This window comes from Mycothermus thermophilus, assembly GCF_041956435.1.
Source record: "Mycothermus thermophilus strain CBS 625.91 unplaced genomic scaffold VTJ04scaffold_8, whole genome shotgun sequence".
Lineage (NCBI taxonomy): Eukaryota > Fungi > Ascomycota > Sordariomycetes > Sordariales > Chaetomiaceae > Mycothermus > Mycothermus thermophilus.
The window spans coordinates 635,891-661,954 of NW_027191434.1; the positions used below are offsets into that span (position 1 = coordinate 635,891).

The 26,064-nt window shown below is 56.6% G+C and overlaps 9 protein-coding genes across 9 annotated transcripts; 3 read left to right on the plus strand and 6 right to left on the minus strand.

Moving 5' to 3' along the window:
• Positions 1-541: 541 nt before the first annotated feature.
• Positions 542-2,892, minus strand: VTJ04DRAFT_10732 (uncharacterized protein; the record flags this gene model as incomplete). The annotated part of the gene is made up of 2 exons (XM_069358503.1): positions 542-2,680; positions 2,734-2,892. 2 exons carry the CDS (start codon positions 2,890-2,892, stop codon positions 542-544), a joined length of 2,298 nt encoding a protein of 765 aa, XP_069214060.1.
• Positions 2,893-3,499: 607 nt separating this feature from the next.
• Positions 3,500-3,930, minus strand: VTJ04DRAFT_10733 (uncharacterized protein; the record flags this gene model as incomplete). The annotated part of the gene is made up of 3 exons (XM_069358504.1): positions 3,500-3,571; positions 3,618-3,752; positions 3,823-3,930. The coding sequence occupies 3 exons, from the start codon at positions 3,928-3,930 to the stop codon at positions 3,500-3,502; spliced, it is 315 nt and encodes a 104-aa protein (XP_069214061.1).
• A 1,107-nt stretch (positions 3,931-5,037) lies between these two features.
• VTJ04DRAFT_10734 (uncharacterized protein) lies at positions 5,038-5,289 on the plus strand (the record flags this gene model as incomplete). The annotated part of the gene is made up of 1 exon (XM_069358505.1): positions 5,038-5,289. The coding sequence occupies one exon, from the start codon at positions 5,038-5,040 to the stop codon at positions 5,287-5,289; it is 252 nt and encodes an 83-aa protein (XP_069214062.1).
• Positions 5,290-5,380: 91 nt separating this feature from the next.
• On the minus strand, positions 5,381-7,977 carry VTJ04DRAFT_10735 (uncharacterized protein; the record flags this gene model as incomplete). The annotated part of the gene is made up of 7 exons (XM_069358506.1): positions 5,381-6,246; positions 6,301-6,493; positions 6,556-7,419; positions 7,481-7,621; positions 7,688-7,760; positions 7,820-7,836; positions 7,918-7,977. 7 exons carry the CDS (start codon positions 7,975-7,977, stop codon positions 5,381-5,383), a joined length of 2,214 nt encoding a protein of 737 aa, XP_069214063.1.
• A 4,186-nt stretch (positions 7,978-12,163) lies between these two features.
• VTJ04DRAFT_10736 (uncharacterized protein) lies at positions 12,164-16,120 on the minus strand (the record flags this gene model as incomplete). The annotated part of the gene is made up of 4 exons (XM_069358507.1): positions 12,164-13,269; positions 13,320-15,418; positions 15,470-15,618; positions 15,674-16,120. 4 exons carry the CDS (start codon positions 16,118-16,120, stop codon positions 12,164-12,166), a joined length of 3,801 nt encoding a protein of 1,266 aa, XP_069214064.1.
• A 1,781-nt stretch (positions 16,121-17,901) lies between these two features.
• Positions 17,902-19,645, plus strand: VTJ04DRAFT_10737 (uncharacterized protein; the record flags this gene model as incomplete). Its single annotated transcript, XM_069358508.1, has 5 exons — positions 17,902-18,069; positions 18,127-18,221; positions 18,280-18,558; positions 18,632-18,849; positions 18,924-19,645. 5 exons carry the CDS (start codon positions 17,902-17,904, stop codon positions 19,643-19,645), a joined length of 1,482 nt encoding a protein of 493 aa, XP_069214065.1.
• Positions 19,646-20,694: 1,049 nt separating this feature from the next.
• Positions 20,695-21,662, plus strand: VTJ04DRAFT_10738 (uncharacterized protein; the record flags this gene model as incomplete). The annotated part of the gene is made up of 3 exons (XM_069358509.1): positions 20,695-20,884; positions 21,007-21,200; positions 21,288-21,662. The coding sequence occupies 3 exons, from the start codon at positions 20,695-20,697 to the stop codon at positions 21,660-21,662; spliced, it is 759 nt and encodes a 252-aa protein (XP_069214066.1).
• A 115-nt stretch (positions 21,663-21,777) lies between these two features.
• Positions 21,778-22,196, minus strand: VTJ04DRAFT_10739 (uncharacterized protein; the record flags this gene model as incomplete). The annotated part of the gene is made up of 2 exons (XM_069358510.1): positions 21,778-22,029; positions 22,164-22,196. 2 exons carry the CDS (start codon positions 22,194-22,196, stop codon positions 21,778-21,780), a joined length of 285 nt encoding a protein of 94 aa, XP_069214067.1.
• Positions 22,197-22,283: 87 nt separating this feature from the next.
• Positions 22,284-25,332, minus strand: VTJ04DRAFT_10740 (uncharacterized protein; the record flags this gene model as incomplete). The annotated part of the gene is made up of 12 exons (XM_069358512.1): positions 22,284-22,531; positions 22,600-22,659; positions 22,731-23,175; positions 23,235-23,512; positions 23,563-23,689; positions 23,743-24,160; positions 24,212-24,269; positions 24,323-24,342; positions 24,397-24,515; positions 24,573-24,700; positions 24,759-24,830; positions 24,888-25,332. The coding sequence occupies 12 exons, from the start codon at positions 25,330-25,332 to the stop codon at positions 22,284-22,286; spliced, it is 2,418 nt and encodes an 805-aa protein (XP_069214068.1).
• Between the last annotated feature and the right edge of the window lie 732 nt (positions 25,333-26,064).

Sequence of the window (26,064 nt, forward strand, 5' to 3'; positions counted from 1 at the left end):
TGCCTCGGAGACCGGACGGGAGGCGCCTCACCGACATCAAGTATTCCTAACTTTTGGCCGCTTCATTGGGGATGCGACACTTATACTTCCCAGCCTGTAGACTAATGTTAATTGTTGCTGGAGGATTTCTGGCCTCCGTCCTTTGACTGTTGTGAATTGCGAGTCCCTCAGGTAAAAAACAATGCACGGAGGAACACCAAGGTTCACAGCATTCCCCTGATACTCCCAACTTCATACGGCTAGACCCAGGAAGTTCATCCACAAGACCACCTTGACAACCATGCTCAAGGAATCACCGAGATCAATCATTGATTCCCTACGTACCTAGGTAGTTACGCAACCATTTTCTGTATCCCCATGATGCTCACCGCAATACCCAGCCCAGTATTTCCCAACCCATGACATACTCCGTCTTCACAACCCAGAAACTCAAAACAAAAAACCTGGAACCCACGAAAATCCCAGACCTACTGACGCAGGAATATACTACCCTCAACCAACCCCTTTTCTCTCTCTCCCCATCCAAACCATCTCTACCAACTCACTCCTCATCCTCCTCACTTTCCTCCTCCTCCTCACTCTCCTCCTCCTCCGCCTGCTCCAACCACTCCACCAACACCCTGCACCTCTCCCTTACCGTCTTCATTCCCTCGCCCTCCTGGCCCCTCTTATCCTCCCACCACTCCAAAATCCCCTCCTCCTCGAGCACGTCCAGGCTGTACAGCTGCTGCAGCATCGCCGCAAGCAGCACCCCCGCCCTGGTCGGCTCCAGATTCTTCCCCGCGGCCCCCGTAGCCAGCGCGCGCTGCAGCGCGAGCGCAAACTCGGCCTGTTGGCTGGTCTCTTCGCCTCCGACGCCGACCTCGCGGACAAACTTGACCGCGCCCTTTTTGGCGGTAAACGCCTCGGCCGCCGCCTTGGCCGCCTCGAGTCCCGGGCCGCCCGATTCGGGAGCAAACAGCTCCGCCGCGCGCCGCGCAAACGCGGTGGCGATGGCGCGACGCATGGCGGCATCGGACGCGTTGTTGGCGAGGCGCAGGCCCATGAACTCGAGCTTGGCCGAGTCGAAGTCCTCGCTTCCCGTCGTCGTGGTGTCGCGCAACGCGTCGACGAGGCCGTTGACGGCGTCGTTGTGGAAGCCGTCGTGCTGCGACGAGGAGGTGGACGGATAGGATTCGTGGCGGATGCCGAACTCGTCCACCTCGCCGCCGAACCCGCCCCCTGTGGAAACGGAGCCGGCGGCGGAAAAGCCGTCCTCGTCGTCCGAGTCGAGGTCGCTCATGTCGCGGTCCGAGTCGAACGAGGAGACGGAGGAGGCGGGGATGGTCAGGTCGAGCTCGTCGAGGGAGTAGATGAGCGAGTTGACGATGACGGACGGGTCGCCGTCGCGCGGCTCTTCGTCGTCCGAGTCCTCTTCGTCGCGCGGGACGGTGTAGAGGGCGCCCTTGCCGCCGCGGCCGACGAGGGATTCGTCCGTGAGGGCGGGCTGGCGGTCGTCGGTCACGTTGGAGATGCGGGCGAGAGGCTTCCGAGGGAGCTCGACACCGTCGGCCAGCTGGACATGGTACGAGATGAGAGAACCTGCAGGGACCTGAGCGTTGGCGCCGACGACGGCCCCATTGGCTACGACCGAGTGAATCACGCTGGCACCGTCGGCAATGACGGCATCATCCCAAATGTAGCTGTCCTCGATGCGGACGTTCTTGCCGATCCTGCATCTCCTTCCGATGATGCTCTTGGAGATGACGCTCCCTGTCTTAACGGTGGTGCTCCGGCCGACGGCACACTTTGTGACCCTGGAACCGCGTTCCAGAACGACGTGGTCCTCGACGTAATTGCCATCCTTGGCGCGCTTGTAGCTGTAACCGTGCACGAGGTTGGTGTCGGGCACAAACGGCATGGTCCAGCGTTGAAGCACGTCTTGGCTGATGCAGTCGTAGGTCTGCAAGTTGGTGGCTCGAGCTGCGTAGCCTGCGTCCAGGATCTCTGCCGAGATGATCTTGCCATTCAGTTCCCAATCCTTAAGTACGCCGTGAAGGAAGTTCTTCCTGGGAAACTCGTAGTCGAAGCCCTCAGACCAAAGAGCGAGCACGTCCGGGGTGCAGATGTCAATGCCGCAGTCGATGAGGTCGGTCCGGACCTCAAACTCGTCATGCTCGAAGACATACGGCTCAATCTTGAACTTGCGGTTCGTTTGCAGCGGGTGAATCTCTCCATACTGAAGACACCTGCCCGTCGAAGACTCGATAACAAAGACCGGGTTGATTCCGCGAGCGCGGGCCATGCGGTGGGGCTGGTCGCCGACGGAGCGCAGAACAATGGTCATGCAGGCATCCCGATTCGCCTCTCTCCTGGCGCGATGTTTGGCCAGGATGTTGTCGAGCTGGATGTTTGCGACGAGGTCGCCGTGGACGAGGATGAAGTCGCCGGTGATGATGGCGCGCTTGTCGAGGTCGCGGAGAAAGTCGCCGATGGAATTGGCGTCGCTCACGCGGATGAAGTCGAGTTTGGAGAAGGGACAGACGGTGCTGGCGGGGTTCCAGCGGGGCGACTCGTGGATGTAGTTTTCGATCTTTTGGCTGTGGGCGCCGCAGTAGACAAAGACCTCCTGGACCCCGTTGGAGGCCAGGAACTCGAGGGTGTATTCGATGAGGGGCACATTGGCGAGGGGGAGGAGACACTGGGTCTGTTGTTAGTAGCATGTCGAGTCGCGGAGTGCCAGATCATACATACCCTCGGAGTCTCCAATGTGAAGGGCTTGAAGCGGTCCTGGAACGAGTCGGCCAGGACGACGGCTTGGAGGACATCTTCGCGCTTCTCGTCGGAGCCCTGCTTTGCGGGTTTCTTGCCTTTCGCGGGGGCAGCCCCGCCTTTGCCTGCTTGTTTGGACATGAGGAGGATCGGAGGCGGGTCTCGATGTTGGTGATGGCTAATTGAGGTGTTTATCGCTGTGAGGTCGCGGCGATGGGAGCTTTTGCCGCGGATTTCGCGGGTTTTGGTGGTTTGTTGGCGGTTTGTTTCGCGGATTGTTCAGTTGTGAGTCAAAGAAGTCAAAATGGCATGCAGCGGCTTGAAGGTGGGGTGTGGGGTCATCCTGCTAGCTTCGGTACGTACCGCGACATGAAGTGGGTACCATCTTGGCGTCTGGTGTTCTTCAACTCGAGGACCTGTGGTCTCTCATGATCTAGAGATGCCTTTCAAAGATGCGACCGATATATTTTTTACATGTTTTTCCTAGTCCAAAACTCCTCGTTTGCTCATTTCATTATCTCATCTCATAAACAAATTTACCACCGCCTACCATGATCAAAGACGACAAACTGCCCCGATTAACTGCCTTCTGAGCACTTACATATGTACATACAAATACCGGCTGCTCTTGAACGAAGCTGCCTCCCCAATATCTTATTACACACAAATCTTCAACAAGAACATCCTCAATCCTCAGGACTCCCTCCATCCATCACCCCAGCCAAGCTTCAAAACCACCAACCCTAGCTCAGTTCCGGCCGTGAACCCGACCACCCGTATTTTCCATAAGCAGGCGAAACTGCACAGAGGTGACAACCTGCTGCACTGCATGCGTCAGTCAGTCAGTCACCACACAGCTTACCTACCAGGCAGCTAAGGTAGCTGCTCGGCTGCCCGCGCCGCACGCAATCTGCATCCTCCCAACCTGGAAAACCCGCCGAGAGACCTGGCCTCGCGCCGAGCCGTTCCAGAACGACCTGGACCTGCTGGGCCTGCTGGGCCTTGCTCGTTCGTCACAAACATCTCAATCTCATTCATCCAAACTACCAAGCATGTACATTTTTTACCTACCTGGTAGGTAATAGTGGCGTTCATCCCGCAGCACCGCTGCTCGCTCCCGTCCCTCTCATCTGGTGCTTGCGCGAGCAAAAACATCCCCTGCCCATTTTCCATGTCCATCCTTGAAAACTGGCCAGAAACTCTTGCTGCAGGTGTTTACGCGTAACTACCAGAGAGGTCTGCGGGCGGGAGAATTGGTTAAGTTCGGTTTCGCTTTCGGATCCCGCGCGCCTCCGATTCTCTGGATGGACGGGTTCTGGGGTTCAAAATAGATGGGACGGTCCCGTTGTTCAATCCTGAAAGACGTTCTAGACCTAGGTAGACTGGGCTGGAATTGTGTGGCAGACGTACCATTAAGACATACATACATACATACACAAGAGTCGGGCCTTGATATAAAGTAGGAAGGGTAGGGCGCACCTAGCCTGCAGTGGGTTACGTGGAGCTTGTCGTACACTCTTTTCACGTCATGACGTCCTCTCTGCCTCTTCTCTAATCAATCCTCCGTCCCTAAGGTACTCTTAGCACATGTCTTGATGATCCAGAGTTCTATCAACCTCAGGCACCATAATTCTAGCTCGACACATTTATCCATTCATCGCGACCAAACCAGACCATACAAAGCCAGGTCAGATCAGACAACACCGGACCAAACTGTCCATCCATCCATCCATCCAGACTCGCCGACCTTGACCAATCCTACTATCCACGAAACCTTGGTCCAGATAGAGATGCATTCCCGCAGGTAAATGTCCTCAATCAGTCTTCAGTCTTCTTCCTCTTCCGAGCCTATATCCATTCTCTACCAGATATCTACCTAGGTAGATCCCTACATGCCTAAGATCCTTTCCCAGACCAACGGGCATTCATTCTTCCCTAATCCATGTCCATGACACCCAACCTACCAACCTGGACCCTACCAACCGACCGATCCAATGGCCCTAAGCAGGCCCTACCCATTCCAGCTCTCATCGATCCAAGACCGATAACTACCGACCTAGACCGATAACAAAAAACAATGCTAGCTGATCCAGCTGATGTATGATGATGATATGACACTTCGTTTCCAATGGTTTCCAGGTAGCCGCAACAATCTAGTCTGTCGCCCTATACAAACAAACGAAAACCAAAAGCCCAAGTTTCCCTCTCGACTTGACCCGACCAAAAAAGACCCAGATAACCAAAGCAAAAAAAAGTATAGCTAACCAATAGCCAACCCAATCAGAGATGTCCTATGTCTTACCATCCAAGATCCTAACCCAGACCACTTTCGATGATGATGATGATATACCTAAACCCAAAAACCTCGCTCACGCCGGGCCGGGCCGGGCCGGGCCAGGTCGTGGGCTATCCACCCACCCGCTCAAACCAACCCAGCAGCAAGCCAGACCAAAAACCAACATATACCTACCAACGACCCGAAGGGCCACGTCTCCCGACGAGCATCCCAAAGTGCAACCAGGCCACCTAGGCAGCTAGGCATGTACCTTGGGTAGGTAGGTCTCCATCCCAACCACCACCACCCCAAACAACTCCACAATACTCCCTCCAGATGTCCATGGTACACCATCTATACATACCCCCCACCCACCCCAGACACACTCCCCGCGTACAACCGCTGCCTCTTCTCCGGCCGATCGTCATGCCCGCCCGGTCCACCATGACCACCGGCGGCCATCCCCGCCGCCGCCGCCGCCGCAGCAACCTGCGACATAGCCGCGGCCGTCAAATGGTGTCCTGTCGCTGCGGCGGCCGCCGCGGCCAGGTGCTGCTGTTGCTGCGCGGGCGTCATGTACGCCGCCGCGGTCGGGTACTGTCCGATAGGCGAGGGCTGGGGTTGTTGGACCTGCTGGGCTTGCGGAGGTCCTGTTGGGGGAGGCGGTGGCGGCGGGAGGGTTTGCGGGTGTTGTTGCTGCTGTTGTTGTTGCTGCTGCTGATGGTGTTGTTGTTGCGCAGCGGCTTGGGACTGCGCCGCCGCCGCCGCCGCTTGTTGTTGCTGCTGCTGATGCTGCTGTTGCTGCTGAGAAGCGGTCGGGCCGGCAGCAGCAGCCATAGACAACGTTCGTTGTCCGCCAGGTGTCAGAACCATCGGTGTTGTTGCGCCGTTGGGGACGGCGGAGATGTACGCGCCCGCGCTGCCGTCCATGCCCGGGACGGAAGGGTGCATCTGTCCCGGGGACTGCCACGAGGAAGCGGTCGGGGTGGAGACTTGCGGTGCCGGGGGGCCGGCCATGGTGGGCATGCTTATGCCGACGGGAGCGTACGCAGCCTGGTTGGTCGGGGGTCCGGGGCCTTGGCCTGCCACGGGCTGACTCGCGTCGGCGGTGACGAGGTCGGTTGGTTGCGCGTCCTTGTTGACGAGGTGTGGTAGGAACTTGGCCAGGATGTTGAACATGCCGAGTTTGGTGAAGGGTTTGGGGAGGATGTCGTTGATTCCTGGGGAGAGTCAGAAAACAATGACTGGTAAGACCTCTGAGAACAAATACTGACCGCATTGGAGGTAGCTCTGGATATCTTCTTGCCGGATGTTGGCCGTCAAGGCGATAATAGGCACGCTAGGGATCGCATAACGAATCGCGCCCGTCGCCGACACGCCGTCCAGGTTGGGCATGATAATGTCCATAAAGATCAGGTCATACTGCAACCCGTTGTTGATCTTGGACACGCACTCGTTCCCGTCATTCTTCCCGACAAAATCAGCAACGTAACGCCCAACTACAAGCCCGAAACCGCCTGAGAACTTACCGCCGTGTCAACCGTACACTCCAGGTTGGTCAAAATCTTATGCCCTATCCTGATGCACGTCCTATCGTCATCAACCAGCAAAATATGCGGCTTCTTCCCCCGCCACAAGGTACTCGTCGGGACCTTGATCTGGGGCGCCATCTGCGGGGGCGCTTCGGCGTGCAGGGTAGGGGGGTTCATGGGCCGGCTGTACTGCATATTGTGCATCTGGTCGGCATGGAAGGGGTCCATCTCGGCGGGCTGGCCGCCCGGATAGACCAGCTGTCGCGGATCGCTGACGGCGTCGTGCATCATGGGTATTCCGACGGCGGCGGGGGTGTTGGGGAACATGGCGCCCGAGGTGGCGGCGGAGCCGGGCGTCGATCCGTTCTGGTTATACGCCGATAGCCTCTCCATCTCCTTGTCGCCTTGGAGGTCCGTGTTTATCGAGCTCAATATGTCCCGCGCGCGTCGCAGTTCGGGCGAGGGGTCGTCGGTGCCGTCCGGGAGGAACCCCATGGATGCGAAACCGGTCCCTGCGGGTTGGGCGGAATTCCGGTTGCTGCGACGCCGTTCCTCCAGGTTGGTCAGGTGGTTGAGGAGCTCGGTCGATGCTCGACTCTGGGCGTGGACCAGCTTTTGCAGACTAAGCACCTCAGTGACAAGCATCTTGTTGGTCTTTTCGAGCTCGCTGTACTGCTCTCGTAGCGTCTGGAGATCGCGCTGTGTCGCGGTTAATGAGTCGTTGAGCACCATGATCTGCTGAGAAGCCGAGAAGGCGTCCTCCTGCTGTGCGGTTTTCCTCGGCGCGGGAGCCTTTCTCCGGATGTTATCGAGATTGTCCTTTCGGTCCGCTCTGAACTCGGGATGCTTAAACTCCCAGGCCTTGTTGTTTGGTGTCAACACGGATCCCTCGAATCTCTTCGGCCGGGGCAACAAGACGTACATCTTTCCCGTAGGGCGACTCGCCCGTCTCCTCGTTGTGCCGGACTTTGTGGAAATCGTACTTGTTCAATTGGCGGACGAAGCTGGCAAAGTTGCTGTGCTTGAAGTGTTTCGGGAGGATAGTTTTGGTGAACTTTTCGTTCTGCCATGGGGATCAGTCTCGGGGCGTCTTTCTGCGTCAAATTTGTCACACTCGGATCGTACGTACCTCCAAGACAACGAAGCTGTCGCCATCGGCGCCCCATCGCACTACTGAATGGTATGACGGGTCTTCGAGCATTCTGTCATGACACGGGTAAGCAGACGTCGCAACCACGGTGGAAAGCAAGGCGTTTCGTACTTGTACAGCTTGCGAACCTACAGATAGAACAAGCAGTGTTAGCTATCGCGCTGCATGCACACCCAGCCCGGCTATGCATGTGAGAGCCTCCAACTTACAAAGTCGCTAGAGCCGCCTCCCGCCGGGGCGGGGCCCTGCTCGCCGTCGGCGGGCGGCATGGCCGCAGGCGGGGGGGTTGGACGGTGTTTGGGTGGTTTAGGGAGCCGTCGTGGTGGAAACGGCCCCGGGGCCGGGAAGGGTACCAGACCCTTCGGTGATGGTGGTGGGTGTTGTTTGCGGTCAATGTCAATGGTAGTAACTTATCGCGGCCGGCGGCGGGCTCGATGGTGACATGCGCGAAGGCGTGGATGTTGCGGCGTTGCAGGTCGGGATGGACGCGATGGAACAGGATGGACAGGATGCGGTGTCGGTCTTCAAAGGGGTCGAGGCCAATTCGAAAAGTCAAGAATGGTTGAAAGAGGCGAAAGAAGCACTCGGGTGCTTGGGCCGGGTTGGATGGATGTTGCCTCCTCCCCCCTTCTTTGCATCTCCACCAGGGAGAGAATGCGGGCCACCAAGACCTCGACTGGGACCTGGGGGGGTGTTCCCACTTTTTCCTTTCCCAAAGTCGCGTCTCACAAACTCGAGTCCAGTCGGGATGGGCAGCCAACAGACACACAGGCTTCACATGCCCTGGAGGACTTTGTGGTGTGTGTGCTGGAAAAGTTACTCTTGTAAATGGCGGAAAACAAAACGTTCCAAGGTCGTGGGATCGGGTTTGCAAGTCGGTCTGGTGATTAGGGGCTGGTTTTGCCATCGAGATCCCTTTGCCTATAAACTTTGACGCTAACAGACTAAGTATCAGGCGCAGCAGCCGACAGCTAAGTAAGGGCCCAAGGCGGTGGGGTCGGGTTAGCGGGGGCCCGGTCACTAGCAGTGAACTCTAGCAGCTGAGCTTGGCCACAGGGCAGGGCCGGCACACCGGGACTTGGGACCTCAGCCGGCTAAGGCACCAAGTCTCTCGGCGGGGATGGGCATTGGAGCCGGAAACGAGCAGCAATCATTGATTTTCTCCTGCGTCCCGTCGGGCTGGAGAGGGTGCATTGATACATCGGTACCTTAGTTGGGCAGCCACATCAGTTTTGTTGAAGATGTGATGGACAGGAGAGATTGACAATACTACACAGTAATTCATCAAGCTGGAACCGCGGCGAGCCAGCCTCAGGTTTCAACTCAACAAGAAGAATGAAAGGCGGGGCCGAACAATGTGCATCCGCAAAGCAACAGAGCGCAGAGTCAGATTTACTTTGGAGCTCCACGATCACAAGGGCCTCATGAACAATGGCCCGAAGGTGATCCCTGAAGTTCCTACTAGCTCCACACCTGTCAACACAACCAGCATCCCGGCACAACAACGCTCTCGCAAAAACAAAAAAAAATACACAAAAGCCCACCTCGTGGAGATCGAGATTAGCCCGGTAGGGCTTGGGGGATGATTCCTGTCAAGCTTTGGCGCTATGTGTCAATTTCTCAACAACAAGTCAACGAGCGTGAGCCCTCCTGCCAGTCATCGGCATTGCCCGAACCCAATTCCAAAACCAAACAAGCAAAAACGCAAAAGCCTCGGATACAGGAAAGCGGTGGAAGTGGTGGCCCAAAGCAGTCGTCGAGTCCCGTCCCCCGAGGGAGGCCAAGCCCCAGCAAGCCAGCAAGCCCCAGTTGCGTGGTTCCCGCGTGGTGGTGGTGGCGAATGTCGGGAGCCCCAGGGCCTTTGCCAAGGTCGGGGTCGATGATGACGGGGGGTCCTGGCGTGACGCAGGGTGCTTGGGTGCGATTGGCAGGCGACGCCGTCGGGATGGGCCCGAAGAGGGTCAGGGAGGGTCCCATCGCCTAAGCCGAGAGCCGAATCACAGTGGCTTCCGCCAACAATGTCGGGGCACACCTCTCAGGTGTTCATGGCCCGCACCGTGGCTTGACGGACTCGGGCGTTATTGGGGCTATGTTCCAAGATAGGCAAGACATTCATCATAATGGATTGGAACTTTGGATTGTTTGTGATAGAAGTGAATTGACTGCAATGAATGTGAGTTTGGGGGAAAAGGAGAATGGAAATGAAGTGTTGGTTGAGGATGAGATAACTACGGATAGATGGAAAGGAACGCAATGAATGCATTGCAGACGGGACTTGGGCTCGTGATCGGGACGGGAGTGGTCTCCTCAACTCAAACTATGCTCGGAGTCCACTGTTGGAGACTGGGACTCAGACGCTTTCCCTCCTTCCTGGTGGCCGACTGCCCATGTTTCGGGTACCGGAACCTAGCCCAGACTCAATTGAAGCCTCTGCCTCATGTTTTGCCCTATTGAGATGACATCCGTGTCACCTTCTGCCATCTGATAACCTTCATTTGGCATTTTGGATGCATCTAGCCCTGGAACGTGTAGAAGAAGTCAGGCACTCGTTAAAACATCACAACGCAACTGTCCACACACACACACCTCGGAACACTCCTCCCCTCACCTCCTCCGTGTACCTATGTACACCTGGACATCCATAGCCCCAGTATTATTACCCAATCCAACGCCCACTATGAAGTAAGAGATACAACCACAGTTACCTCAACAAAACAAACCCCGAAATCAAAACGAAACAAACGTCACCCAACCTCGACTCGCCAACTGGATGCCACACCAAGGATTACCAAGATCCTCCGATGCACCACTAAGCCATGCAATGCAACAACACATGCTGGCCCCAGCCCTGCGACCGCTCCCAAATCGAGTTAAAGATCGCCAATCCGCGGGTATCCGCCCGTTTCATCGTCTAATCACCAGATGGATGCCGGCCGGTAACTCCACTGGAGGCGTACTAATAGCAGACCAAGATCCCAAGATTTCTCCAAGCGAGATCCAACCCCTCAACTAAGGTAGTAAGCAAGCATGGGCTGGTGAAAGTGGCGGTGTTTGAGTCTTGAGATTCGCATCCACGTGAAAATTGTCTGTCTTGTTGATAACTACCTACTTTCGGCGTTGGGATGTGCGGAATGTAGGTAGACAGACAAACAAACCGACAACCAGCCAGCCAGCCAAAGGGAAAGGGACAACCGAACACATATGTCCACAACACTTACTCGGTACTGTAGCACCGTTTGGTTCCCTCTCTAAGCTATCTCCGCGGCATTCCTTCAACAGCCCCAAAATCAAGATCAGCCATTCATAATCCACCCATCCATCCGTCTTCTCCCGTCTTTACCTTCACAATACCTCGCTGACCTACATACCGCGCATCCAAAGGCACCTCAACCAGAAGCCGAGTAAAGTAATATAACACAAATAAGGCAATGAGGCAGATGTCTATTGCCTCAACAAACCAACCAACATCGCCCTCAGGTAGGTGTCTATGTAGGTAAACATACCAAACCGCACATTGTCTGTGTAGGACATATCAAAGTAGGTCCCTCAGATAAATATCTTCGAACAACCCCCTCTTTGTTTTCATTATTTGGACACAAAATCACCCTCCGTATCTATAATCTGACAATTCATCACCCCGTCTGGCATTCATACCTCTCTGTACATAAGGTACGGTACCTACCTACCTAGTGCCTCAGGTACCAGCTGTGAAGACTCAAGTACCCAGATCAGACACACAACACTCAACAACATAAGCAAGCACTCGACACACACACTCTCTTCCTTGACACACACGGAGGGACATTCACAATTCCAAAATTCCAGAAACAAATTCCCAAGTTCACACTCCATAAACGCCTTGCCGTGCTAAATACAGTACTGACCTAGCTAAATGGTCCTCCTCTCTTCTTTCCCTGAACAGGCTGGATGTCTTGCCTCCACTTGCCATCCATCCATCCACCCAGCGCACATCCACATCTTATTGTATCCCTCCTCCTCCTCCTCTACCACCACCACCACCTCCTCCTCCTCCTCTTCTTCTTCTTAACAATCAAATTTTCCCACGCCTCTCAATGTTTATGGTTTATGTACACGCAACAGCACCTCCCCAGCCTTCCTCCATGATGGCGGACGAGAGCATCCAGTCCAACGATCCCTTCCGATCGAGAGAGGAATTACAAGACAGAGAAAGACAAACAACAGGAAACAAAAACAAAAAACCACAAAAAAGACACCCATAACCATATCCCCCTCCCCAGAATCCGTCTTTATCTTTGTCTTTGATGAATGAATTAACTGAACCAATCAAACCCCCCGCATCTCTTATTATCACCATCATGACCACCACCCCCCCTACCATCCATCCCCAGTGCCCCAACCCAACCCAACCCAACTGAACCCAACCTCACCATCCAAATCCTTCCTTCCCTCCCCTCCCCTCCCCTCCTCTTTCTTTCACAACCTCTTCTCCTTCTTCGCCCCCTCGACCACCCCCTGCGTCGAAAACGCGCAATACTTATCCTTGATCGCCACCACCTCATACGTGCCCTCCAAATTCGTCCGAACCACCTTGGTATGCTCGTGGCTCACCTCGTGCCTCGTCTCGAGCACCTGGCTCTTCTGCCCCTTGCGCGCGTTCGTCGAGCGCGTGTACGTAAACTCAAACGGCGGCGTGCCGAAGAACTCAAACAGGATATCCACCTCCCCACCCTCATGAATGTCGACTTGCACCGCCTTACCACGGCTCACCCGCACCGCCGGCAACGGGTGGATCGTCTTGGCAATACGCACCGGCGCGCGGCACTCCGAGGCCTTATCGCTGATGCTCGTGATGACAAACTCGCCCGGCGACTCGGCCACGCGCCGGAAGCTCGTGGTCGGCGACTTGGCGCGGCGTTCCTGCCCGTCGAACGTGTACCAGACCTCGAACGGCGGCGTGCCCGAGAGGGTGTACGAGATGCGCTCGCCGACGCAGTAGTCGGTGCGGGTTTCCAGAGGGTAGATGGTGGGGGCTTCGAAGAGCTGCACCTGGACCGAGGGCCCGGCGAGGTCGGCCGCCGACGAGTGGCAGCCGCTGGCGTCGCGGACGTCGCGGATGCGGATTTGCTGGGTCCCGAGACGGAGGTGCTGGCGCGGGATGCGCAGGTCGTAGGTGCGCGCGTTGATGGGAGGCGTGCGGTAGATTTCGGGGACGGAGGCGCTGTGGTGCTTGATCTCGACCTCGACGACGAAGGGGGCGACGCCGGTGAGGGTGATGGGGATGGCATCCTCGCTCTCCTGCTCGGCCTTGCAGTACTTGAAGGTCTGGCCGGGCCTGGCGAACGACGCGGACGGACGCCGGTTGACGGTCTGCTTCACTTGTAGCGGCTTGAAGCTCCGGTCACTGCTGTAGAGGTTATCCTCGAGGGAGGTGAACTTGTAAGTGTACACGCCAGCCTTGGACGTGTCGGCCTGGATGGACTCTTTGCCGAGAGCCGCCTCGAACTTCTTCTTGCTGAGCGACGGCGAGCCCTGGAGAGGACGATGGCGGACTTCGTATTCCACCGTGTATGGCGGAGTGCCTACTTTGGGTCAGCAACATGAAGAGGAACGAAGCTAGACGCAATCTTACCTTGCAGGGCGAGCTCAAAGCCCGAAACATCACCCTCGCAAACATCCTCCACCTGATAGCCACCGCCCTCAGCCTCGGTCACGCCCGGCGTCAGGACGACCGACATCTGCGGGCGGCCAAACCAATCCACCTCAAAGGTGGCCGCCTTAGAATCCACGACACCATGGCACTGGTTGTCCCAAACATCCGTGATGGTGTAGACACCCCGCCCCTTGACCGTGAGATACCCATTATCATGCTTGACCACCGCCTCCATCACCTTGGGCTTATCGCCCACAAGCACCTCTGAGTTGGTGTAGAAGACCTTCCACGGCCCTTCCCCAGTAAGGCGCACCGGAAGCTTGACGGGGGAATCCTCGACGGCCAACATCTTGCGCTTGCCCTCGACCTGGCCAAAGGCCGCGCGCGGACTCTGGCGCCGGACCGAGATCTTGAGCTCGTCCTGCAAGAAGTTCCTGCAGCCGCGTTTGTCCTGAACGCTCGTCAAACCCAACGTGTACTCGCCGCCCTGGGTAAGCGGGCTCGTGCGGATCTGGAACGAGTTCTCCTGGATGTTGGTGGCCTTGTGCTGCTTGCGTTTGCCGTCGTGGATGATTTCCCACTCGAGAGTGAACGGCGGATCACCGAGGAGCAGAATGTCCGCAGCCACCTCGTCGCCCAGGCACGAGCCCATCTTGCCTGTGCTGTGCTGGATAAGAGCCGAGGCGGCGGGCTTGACGTCCTGCTCCAGGACGTACTCGGGACCGACCAGCTTCTGACCCTTGGTGTAGATGTCATCGCCAATGTGAGTGAAGACGTACTTGTGGTGTCCGGCAGTGCGCGGGATCAGATCCATCTGGTACCGCAGGCCCGGGATGGTGACGCGCTCGGACCTCTTCTGGCCGTTGGAAATCACATCGTACCGGACGACGAACGGCGGGGTGCCAATGAGGTCCATGTCCACGCGGAGACCGATCGAGTTACCGGCGCACGTGTCCGGAATCTCCTCGGCACGCAGCGTGACCTTGGGCTCGAGCGGGTTCAGCAGCAGGCAAGATGAGGGCTCCTGGACCTCACCCTCGCACGAGCCGGCCGACACCGACTTAAGCGTGTACAGGCCGGGCGCCGAGATCATGGGCCGGTCGCGGGCATTGCGAGCGTTGTACGTGCCGGTCGAAATCACATCGCCGTGGTCGCCGCTCTCGGTGAGGGTGTCGATGGGAGAGAAGAGCCAGTTCAGGGTGTGGGCGGTGCCTTCCGGGCCGGAACCCGCGATCTGGAAGCGCACCGGCAGTTCCTTGGACTCGCCCTTGGCGACCTTGAGAGGCCTCCGCAAATCGCAACCTTCGAGGCGCACCAGAGGCCGCTCCTTGACGACGAAGCTTTGGACGAGATGCTTGGGCTTGGGCTTAGCATCAACATCGTCGGCGCCCAAGTCGTACTTGACAACGTTCCCGAACGCATCCTCCACCTCATCGATCGAGTACTGCCATTCTCCGCTGGTGTGCATGGATTCGTTGAGCCCCACGGGGACGCGGCGCGTGCGGGCCCACGAGAAATCGTCATCGCCGAGACTGAGGAGACTGGTGGAACGCAGGCCGGTGAGCGGTGAAGTGAAACCCTCGGGCTGGAGGCTCTGGAAGTGAAAGCTGCGGTCCTTGCCATTGACGGTGCGGCTGTACTTGATTTTGAGCGGGGGAGTGCCCTCGACTTGGAGAGCCAAATCCGAGAGATCGTTCAGACAGCGACCGGGTTGAGCGACCGGAGCAACCCAGGCCTTGGGGCAAGGCACCACAAAAGTCGGAGGTGATTTGCGGTTGACTTCGAGCTTGTACTCATCGAGGACACGGCCGAGTTGATAGATACCGGGCTTCTTAACCTGGTATTCGTACTGCACGGCGGGCTGTTCTCCCTCCTGACGCTCCCGCTTGGCCTTGCGCTCGATATCGCGAAGTTGGACCCTCGAGAATTTGATGGACTCGCTTTGGTTCGTCTCCAGATCGGTCCGGATGAGCTCGACTTCGACGGGGATGGTAGCGTTAAAGAAGATGGGGATCGAAGCCGTCTTACGGTCGTCTCCAAGGCAGAACGAGTGGTGTTCGGGGTTGAGCACGGCAGAACTGAGGGGGAGTCAGTAGAGCACGAGACAGGCCAGGAGTCACGAAACTTACCCCTCGGGGAGGATATTAATGATCTGCTTGCCCATAATGAGCGACGAGTTGTGGATGATGCTGGAAATCTTGACATTGTGCTCCGAGATGGCGACCTCGCGATCGTAAAACACTTTGAAGAAACCCAAGATCCATGTTTGCCAGGGAAACTGAGAGAGTGTCAGCGACTCCAACGCGGCAAACCATCCCACACGCGAGACATACCCCAATGTTGAACATGAGCATCCAATCGAAAATGGCATGGAAGAAGAAGGCTACGACGACGAAGAGCTGCGACAGCTCGAGCCACGGTATCCTCAGCTCGGGCAGGCCGAATAGGAAGACAAAGTCGATGGCGAGCCATTTCAGAAACATCCAAAACGACTCAGTCTCTTCTTCGACTAGCTGAGCCCAGTCGTAGAACTTCCAGGCGAAGAGGGCGGTGTAGACGCCCAGGGCGTAGAGTCGCTGGGTCGGGGCATCGAGGATGTTTAATGGGATGACGGGCGACGAGTTTGCTGATGATGGCCTCTGCTGGGGGGCGACGGGTAGGGGTTTTGAAGATGTCTTCTTTTGAGGAGGAGGGGTGGTCGGAGGAGCCCTGGCGGCCGGGCCTCGCCTTAGGGTGACGGGCGTCTGTGGAAAGGCGCCGATGGGGGGTACGCCGCTCATGGCATGCCGAGTTGGGAGGATTCGAGGGGATGGACGGAGGAAGAGGGAGAGAAAGTCGAGTCGGGCTCGAACTCGGCGCCGGTCGCGTCGATGGCGCGGTCAATGGAGGGAGCGATGAATGTGTCAGTCGCGATGTTGCGTGTCGTCCGTTGTCTGTTGTCAGTCTGTCTGAGGTGGTGGTTGCTGGGCGGCCCGATGTTGACCTGAGGTTGGACCTTGGCCTCGGGTTTTCGTTAGGTCGGGGTTCAACCTGGATCGGCTGGTGGTGTTTGGAGGGAAAAGAAGCAGCCGAGCAGCAAGATGACGATGTCTTCAATACCGTGAGAGTGGTGCTGCGGGCGAGTATGCAGCGTCCACGTCTCGCATTTCTGGCCCAAAATTCCGGAGTGATGCACACGCCAAAAAAGACCCAGACGCGCTTCTGCTTCTTCCGCGCTGTGGTTTGTTGCTGCCGTCCGTCCAGGTGGGTCCCGCTGCCGTTAGGCTGGTGTCTCTTTGATTGGTTGATAGGGGTCTGGAAGCTCCACATCGACCAGGAGTGTCCCGACCTCAGGCTGCCAAGCCAGCCTTGTTGGAGCTCCAGACCGAGCTTCTGCTTGGAGCTTGGGGAGGTCAATGACATCCATCCACCATTCCTCTAACACCGCATCTGGATGAGATTCTCAACTCAAATTTCTCGAATGTCTTGCTGATATTCCGATTTCATGCAAACACCTTGGTTTATGGTCAAATGGGCCTAAACGCAACTATTTGTCTTGAAAGAATTGAGGTATGATTGCTCTCATTCAGTTCTTGCTTGTTCTTGTTGCTGTAACAAGCTGCATCTGAAGACGGTTGCTCTCAATCTTTTGCTTATTATCCACTGCCTCATCCAAGACCTAGATGGTCTATTCCCTCCCACAAATGTCTCGTATGACGGATAAAGGACCTCGATTCCCATCCCATGCTCCTATTGTAAAACATGTGGAACACAGTGGATGAGGTGTCTCCATCTCGTTGGGGGGCTGCAGGTATGATGTGCTCAGCTGGACAACATCAACACTGTCTAAGAGCGATGGCAAACTTTGCCTCTCAACTCCAGGTTTGCGTATATTGGGTTATTGATTCTCTTTCTTAAATACCGGCCCAAAGAGACACATCGTGTCAGGTACTTTTCTTTTCAGTCTGGCCGAGCGCCAATGGGATCCAAGCGGCCTCTGCTCGGCATACATGATGACTTCCTCGGACCAAGTCTATGTTATCGTCATCTGAGCCTTATTCTGAACGCTCAAACTCTTTTATAGCGTTTGACATTTTTGACGGAAACTGACAGAATTTGCAGTTCCAACTTGATCAAAGCTCATCATCAAACGTGCTGCACAATCTCGTTGGGGAGGCACCAAGAAAGACTCGAAACACCACCGCCTTCATCAACGCACCCCAAAATCAGGGGCTGCACAATCACCCCCATTGTTCCTATTGTCTATTGAGAGTCCTATAACCCCTATTGTTCAACTACCACAATGACTCCAGAACAACCTCCTCCACAAACCCCACACACTCCAGAAAAACCAAAAACTTCAGATTCACCTCAGAATCCAGAAATTCCACAGACAACAACGACAAATCTGGATGTCCCTTCTCTCCCTTACCGCCGTTCAGGGAGAATCCGCACCAGTCCTCGAAAGAACGACGCTCCACCAGAGCCTCAGCCGGCAAAGAGCCCGCTTTCCGCATCCAAGATTTCACCCACCAAGAACATCCAAAGTCCGTTTTGCCAATCTGCAGAGGACCCGTCGACCATGGCGCCGCCGCCCTCACCCACGGCTCGCCGGCAAACGCGCAAGCGGAAGGCCGAGCCGGAGGAGCGTTTCGAGATTCCCGGCAACCTCCTCGAGGCGTCGTTGGGCCCCTGGAAGGAGAACGAGCCAGCCGAATGGCCGAGCTGGATCGAGGTCGAGTCGGATCCGGTATGTTTGATCCCTTTCTGATTTCACGTCTTTATTCCCCTGCTGACGGCCGAACAGGCCTTTTTCACTACCATCCTCCGTCGACTTGGCATCAAGGGGGCACTGATAGAAGAGGTGCTCTCTGTCGATGAGGAGTCGCTGGCTGCTCTTCCGTACGTGCCTGCCCATGGAGACTCTCCCCCGTTTGTCCCAAACTAACCAAGCCGTCAGCGATCCCGTTTATGGTCTGGTGTTCCTCTACGAGTATTTCGCCGAGGATAACGAGGAAACAGGAGAGGACGACCGGGACGTGTGGTTTGCCAACCAGACCACGCAAAATGCATGCGCCACCATCGCCCTACTCAACATCATCATGAACGCCAAGGGCCTCCACCTGGGCGAGCGCCTCGAAAAGTTCAAGAAAGAGTCCCAAGACCTGTCGCCGCCGCTACGCGGAAACATGATCAATAACAGCGACTGGATCCGCGTGGCGCACAATTCGTTTGCTCGGTAGGGCTTCCCCTCCGTCCCTACTCCCCCAAAAGGGTCCAATATCTCTTCTTGCTGACAGTCTGGCCACCAGCCGACTCGACCTCCTCAACGCCGCACTCGCCCTCAGCAACGAAGCCGATGACTACCAAAAGCACGCCGCCGCATCCTCGACCAACCGGCGCAAAAAGGCCAAGCGGGACACCTCGAGACAAGCTAGTGGCGGCACGGCATACCACTTTATCGCCTTTGTTCCGGTCGGTCGGCGGGTGTGGCAGCTGGACGGGCTTGCAAAGAAGCCCGTTTGCATCGGTGTGTTGACCCTCTCTCCATTCATGCACCGAACCCCTACCCCGTCAACTGTTGCTGACCCTCTCTTTCTTTAGGCACGTACGAGGAAGGCCAACCCTGGACCTCCGTCATGTCCCCGATTCTCCAGGAGAGGATGATGCGGTACTCGACGGAGTGTCTGTCGTTCAGCCTCCTCGCGCTGTGCGGCGACCAATTGGCGCGCATGAGAGATCGGTTGGCGGAGAATATCAGGCGTATGAGAAGGCTCGAGGAAAGCGTCAAGACCGCCGTGCCGGATTGGCAGCCGCCCAAGGTCAAGAGGCGGAAACTTGACCATGACCACCACCAGTCATCATCTGTAAACGGCGAGCAGGAAGAGGAGGAGGACGACGAACAACCCATCACCGCCCCGACAGATCCGAGGTTGCGGCAGTACCACCTCACCCCCTCCGACGTCGCCAACAAGATGTCGCCCGAGGAACTCGCCCAGGCGCAAAAGGAGTGGTTGGAGCTCGGACAGCAGCAGCGGCGGTTACGGGAGGAGTATGAGCGGGAGCAGGCGACGCGGATTGCCGGAGGCGGAGGCGGGTTGGGTGGTGGGCAGCAGTGGCATGTTGATGACGAGGAGGAGGAGGAGGAGGAGGAGAAGGTTGACGGTAAAGCTGTGAATGGTGCTGATGGAGGCGGCAGCGGCGGCCGTGGTCTGGGCAGGACCAGGGATTATACCGCCGCGATACATGAGTGGGTGAAGAAGCTGGCGGGGCATGGCGTGTTGAGGGGGTTGTGGGAGGAGGTGAGCGGTGAGGGGGCGAGTTGAGTTACTGATAAGAGTGTTTGGTGGTGGATGGGTGGATGGATGGCATGGGAAGGTGGTTGGAGTTGAGTTTGTTTTGGTATCCTTGCCTGGTAAAGAGAGAGAGACGAAGGGAGAGGTGCAATATACCCGGACATAAGATAGATCGATCACAACTGTCAACAAGCATATATGGATGGAACATATGTGCTACTCATCGCCCTCCTTCCCGTAAACCTATCGTTGTTCGTGCTCACTCTCACTCCGCAATGACTCCATGTGCAGCCTCACAAATGAGTAACCACTCCAAACACCTCATTCTCTATCCTCGAACAAAGATGCTGGGGGGTCATGGCCAAGGAAGGGTGATGTGTGGATTTCAGTCTTTGTCACTGACCTATCTGAAGTTATTCCTGTCAACGATGATTTTGTAAGTGTATGTACCGACCTTACACATCGCGTTCTCGTCTGAGTGGGTGGTGAGGTTGTTGTCCATGACGTAATCCCTTTTTTGGCTCTGAACCTTTCCGAAAACGGTCAGGCGGTCTGGATCCCTCAGTCAAGTGACAGCCACAAAAGCCAAGGCCCAAAGCCAAAGCCAAGACTGCATGCCTGACGTTGGGACCCACTTCTCACTCCTCCGCCGCAAGTGGGTGGAAACAGGGAAAGGAAAGTCGAAGGGAAAAGTCGATTCAAGTCCAAAATCCATCCAACTCTACTACTCGTTCACCTAGTACCTACATAAGGTACATAACTTCCGTTTCCCCGTCAGCCCTCCGTCCACCCCCCGTCCGGGCCAACAAATAAGCTTATCTAGCCCTTGCTTGAACCAGCGTAGCACCACCACGTCTGCTGCCAGTCCAGTTGCACCCACCAACCTCGTCGACTCCTCCGTCACCCGGCCAGCCAAAATCCAACCTATCTCGCTCTCTCGCTCGCTCGTTTAAAATCACAGCCAGGACACCACAATACACAACCTCTTTACCCCTCGCTGCTCAACAAATTGTTTGTCCTCAGCAAAACAAACCAGCGCAAAGCGTTGTCCCGCGCCTTTTCGCTCCTCCTCAGAAGACATGTCCAGACGCACCAGCGCCGCGGCCAACGGCGCCGCCTCCAAGTACACCGACGGCACTCCTTCACCACAAGCCAACGACATCCCCAACGCCGCCCTAGACAAGCAAAAAATCCTCTTCTCCCCCAACGCGGGCCACTTCTCGCTCATCCGCGCGCTGCATCTGGCCGATTTGATCACCGAGTTGAACGGTTTGTCCCTCCTTTCTTCCCGCCCCATAGTCTGGCCATATGTGCCTACATACCTATATAGTTCTTGGCTCTCCCACCCTTTAGCAACCAGCATGCTGACATACCATGATTTTACGATATAGGCATGTGCGGGATTCTCTCCGTCTTCTCAGCCCTGCGCTACTGCCTCGGCGATCCCTCCGACCACGCTCCCCTCTGGACGGGCCTCGCGTTCCTCCCCTTCGGGCTCTTCTTTGACTTTCTCGATGGCAAGGTCGCGCGGTGGAGGAAGAAGAGCAGTTTGATGGGCCAGGAACTGGATTCTCTCGCCGACTTGGTAAGCCCCGCCCCCTCCCTCCCCCTCCCCGACATAAACCCCACCCCTCCAGAGCAAATACTGACAGACACACGCACACAAAAAAAGATAACCTTCGGCCTCGCCCCCGCCTCCCTCGCCTTCGCCATCGGCATGCGCACCCCCCTCGACCACCTGCTCCTCGCCTTCTTCGTGCTCTGCGGCCTCACCCGCCTCGCGCGGTTCAACGTGACGGCCCAAGCCGGCGCCATCCCCAAGGACGCGACGGGCAAGGCGGCGTATTTCGAGGGCACGCCCATCCCTACGACGCTGGCGCTCGACGCGCTCATGGCCGCGTGGATCTCGCAGGGCAGGATCCTGGAGCACCTCCCGCTCGGCGTCTGGTTGGAAGGGACCGTGCTGGAATTTCATCCCGTGGCGCTGGTGTTTGTGCTGCATGGGTGTTTGATGACGAGTAAGACGATTCATATCCCCAAGCCGTGAGGTGGTGGGGATGGTAGGAGGAAGGAAGGGTTGGGCAGGTTGTGTTTTGTTTGTCAAATCCAATGTTTTGTGTTTATTTTTCTTGCATTTTTTGTTCTTGTTTCGTTTTGTGGCATTAAAGAAGGGAAGGAGGATGGGTGATGATAGACCTGGCTTGGCCTGGCTTGATTTGGTTTCGGTTGGGTTGGTTTGACTCGGCTGCGTTGCGGTTGGCTTTTTTGATGAGCGAGGTGAAAGAAGACGGATGAGAAAGAAGGAGCCAAGAGATTTTTGGAAGGTAGGTAGGTGGTTTACCTAGAGCTAGGGCGGAGGTTTTTGAGGTGAGGTAGTTTAATAGAAGAAATGTGGGTGTCGGGGCGCAGTGTGTCTTGTGTATTGTGACAGGAACACCATCTCCATATGTACCAACTCGAGAAGAAGCTGAATAACAAAGAATTTGGTCTCAAAAATCACCTCTACTACATCTACTCTAATCTACTACACCTAGGCAGGTATCCTCACCACAATCAGATGATAATCATTGGATATCTCCATCCCCCGCCATCCACTCGCATCTCCACCCCTCCTCCTCTATCCTCCTTACAACCAGCGCTCACGCGCCTTCTCCCTCTCTACTCACTCCTACTTCTTCTCCGCCGCCTTCTTCGCCGCCTCCGCGGCCACTTCCTTCGCGCCGTCGGCGCCCGTCTCCTTCTTGTGCGGGAACGGGTTATACATGCCGCGGTCCTGCTTGAGCTGCTTGAGCTTCTGCACCGCCTCGTCGAGGTCGAAGGGCACATCGCGGGCCTGGGTCGACGTGTCGTCGCGGTAGCGGATGTTGACGGTGCGCTTGCGCATCTCCTCGTCGCCGACGACAAAGATGAAGTTGTCTTTATCACGTTAGGTGGTCAGTAAATCATGAGCCCGAACAAAACTCCGAGGAGGGGAGGTGACTCACATTGCGCCAGCTGAGCATTCCGAATCTTCTTTTGCAAGGTGTTGCCGGTGCTGTCGACATCTGCGGGTATCGCCACGTTAGTACACAAACCATCCCACCATGCCTAGGGAAAAGGGGAAAAAAACACATACCCGCATAGAACCTCTCCTTCTTCAACAGCGCCGCAACCTCCTTGGCATACCCCAAGAAGCCCATACCGACCGGAATCACCATCACCTGCCTCGGCGACAGCCAGAAGGGCCACTTGCCGGCAAAGTGCTCGCACAAGATCGCCGTGAAGCGCTCGATCGAGCCGGCCATGGCGCGATGGATCATGACGGGCCGGGCGCAGCCGGGCGACAGCGGCTTCTTGGGGAAGAGCAGCTTGGGCTTCTTCTCCTTGCCGTCCTTCTTGTCCTCGGCGTCAGCGGCCGGGGCAGGAGCGGGGTCGGCGGGGGCGGCGGCGGGGCCATCCTGCTTCGCGGCGTCGGCCTTGTCCTTCTGAGCGCCCTGCGCGCCCTCGGCGGTCTGGTACTCGAGGGAGAAGTTGATGGGTTGTTGGAAGTCGAGTTGGATGGTGGCGCATTGCCATTGACGCTGGGGAGAGTGTTAGTGGGGCCAGTTCCAGATACCAAACAAGAAAAGGGCGAACGCACGTTGAGGCAATCCATGACCGCGATATCGATCTTGGGACCGTAAAAGGCACCATCGCCGGGGTTAAGGTCCCAGGTGACGCCAGGATTCTTAGCAGCGAACTCATCCAGGGCCTCCTTGAGACGAGCCTCGGCCCGGTCCCAGGTGGCGATCTCACCCATGAACTTGTCAGGGCGGGTGGACAGCCTGAGCTTGAAGGTGAGCCCGAGCAGGCCATAGAAGGAGCTCATGAAGTCGAAGAGATCGGCCACTTCGTCCTTGATTTGATCCTCACGGCAAACTGGCATGGTCAGCGAGATGGCAACCTCGAAAAGGGAAAGCAAAACATACAGATATGGGCATCATCCTGCTGGAAGCGCCGCACTCTTGTCAGACCGCTGAGAGCACCGCTGGCCTCGTTCCGGTGGAGGACGCCAAAGTCGGCAAGACGGAGGGGCAACTCCTTGTGACTGCGTTCCTGCGTACGGTTAGCATCTGTGGCGTTGATACCATGGCGTCTCAGTTTCTTACCCTGTGACGGAACATCAAAGCATGCGCAGGGCAGTTCATCGGCTTGAGACCGAACTGCTCCTTATCCACATCCAGCAGGAACATGTCCTCCTTGTAGTGAGCCAAGTGGCCCGACTGCTCCCAGAGGGAGGTGTTGAACATGTTGGGGGTCATGACCTCGTCATAACCACGGTTCCAGTACTGCTCCTTGAGGTAGTCGGTGATGGCGTTGTGGATGCGCATGCCGTGGGGCAGCCACATGGCGGAGCCGGGGGAAGTCTCGTCGAAGTAGAAGAGTTCCTGCTGGCGGCCGATAAGACGGTGATCGCGCTTGGCAGCCTCCTCGAGGAACTTCTTGTGGGCGGCCATGAGCTTCTTGTCGGGGAACGAGACGCCGTAGATGCGCTGCAGCGAGTCGTTGTTGGCGTCGCCGAGGAAGCTGAGACGGTTAGTTCTGCGAAGGGTATGTCGGACGGTCAGGGGTACGCACTATGACGAGGAGTTCTTCATGATGGCGAACGCCTCGATCCTGCTGGTATCCGGGACATCTGGAGAGTAGTTAGCTACAACGGGAGTTACCCCGACATGACAGGTAACATACGGGGACCGCGGCAGAGATCACTGCAACATTGTCAGCAAAGGCATAGAGCGGAAAAAGATGGCTAGGGGCCGTACATCAAGGGACCGTTGCGGTAGACGGTGGTCTTGGTTCCATCCGGGATCTTGTCCTTGATGATGTGCACCTTGTAGGGGTTGTAGGCGAACATCTTGAGGAGGTCTTCCTTGGTCATTTCCTGTCGAGGTGTGAGCGAGGTCCTAGACTAACGCGGTAACCAGTGCGCGTTGCATACCAGCCGCTGGAACTGCTGCTTCTCCTTGACGATCTTGGAGACGATAGCCTCAAGAGGCGCCCAGTCGGAGTGTTGCACGGCGGCACCGCCCGGCAGCGCCATTTCGTAGTAGAAGCCATTGTCCACCGCTGCAAGACGGGTTAGCCGGTGGTCGAGTCGAGCAATGTGTGGTATGGTAGAACGTACGGGGACCGATGCACAGCGAACAACCAAACCTCCTTTCGCAGGCCTCGCCGAGGACGTGGGCGCTCGAGTGCCCTAGAAATAGCAGTTAGCCTGGATCCCGTTCCCAATTCTTCCCCCGGTCTGTCTTACAGAAGACGAATTTGCCCTGCTCATCGTTGAAGTCCAGCAGCTCGAGCTTGCAGCTCTTCTCAAGAGGGCGCTCGAGATCCCACAGGGTCTCTCCGTCAACCCTCGCCACCACGGTGCGCTTGTACAGGCTGTTGGAGATGCTCTTTGCGATTTCGGCGGGAGTGGTCTCGTACGACTTGCCCGTCTTCACGGTGCCGTCGGGCAGGGTGATTTGGATTTCCTCGCGGGGCTTCTTGGCCAGCTCCTCCTGCTGTTCCTTGTAGAGGCGCTCGAACATTTCAATGCGCTCCTGGAGGAACTTGGGAGGAGGGTCGAGCTCGAGGGGACCGGTGGCAGCATCGGGGGCGGCGGCGGCTGCGGCACCCTTTTTCTCCTTCTTGGACTTCTTTTCGGCGCCGGGGCCCGAGATGGCGGTCTTTTTCAGGGCGTCGGTGACTTGATCCATGATGGCGGTGGACTGATGATACGGATTGGGAGAATCGGGTTGCAAGTCGAGGTGTCGAGGGTGTCAAGGAGAGTGAGGGTAGTGAGGGCGTCAAGGTCAGGTTTGAGGTTGAAGATGTTGGAACAAAGACCTGAGGTTCTGCCACCCAACTTTTTTTTTCTTTTATCTGGCCCCCTGAAACGCGCCTTTCACAGGGTCTGAGTCACTGACAGTCGGACGGTTCAGACGGTTCGGGGTTGTGTGGCGGAGAGGCAGAGGCCGTCCATTGAAATTGAAACACCTCCAACCCAAAATTACCCCGCGGTCAATGAGGGGATCCTTGTCGTTTGACAAGGATAAGGAAGCTCGGGCCACATGCGCGATGAATTCCTCAAAAAGATCGCCGCATGTGACGCCATGTAACGAAAATACCGTACGTTACCGTAATGTCATCAAGGGGGGCCAACGGCCAACCAACCGACAGGACATTTTCTCGATTTTTGTTGGGGCCGACATCAACTGCCAGCCCCTCTTTGTGACGGCGGTGACGGCGGTGACACCGGTGAACTCCCAGCCACCAAACGGTCCGTGACGGTATTGTGTGACGCGAAAAGTGAGCTTGACGCGACTTCGGAACGCCATCAAGAAAATGTGACGGCATGCGACGGAAGCTAATTTCAAGATCAACCACCATCTGCACTCTGTGTGTACTCTGCAATCTGCACTCTACACTCTGCGCTCAACCATGCGTCA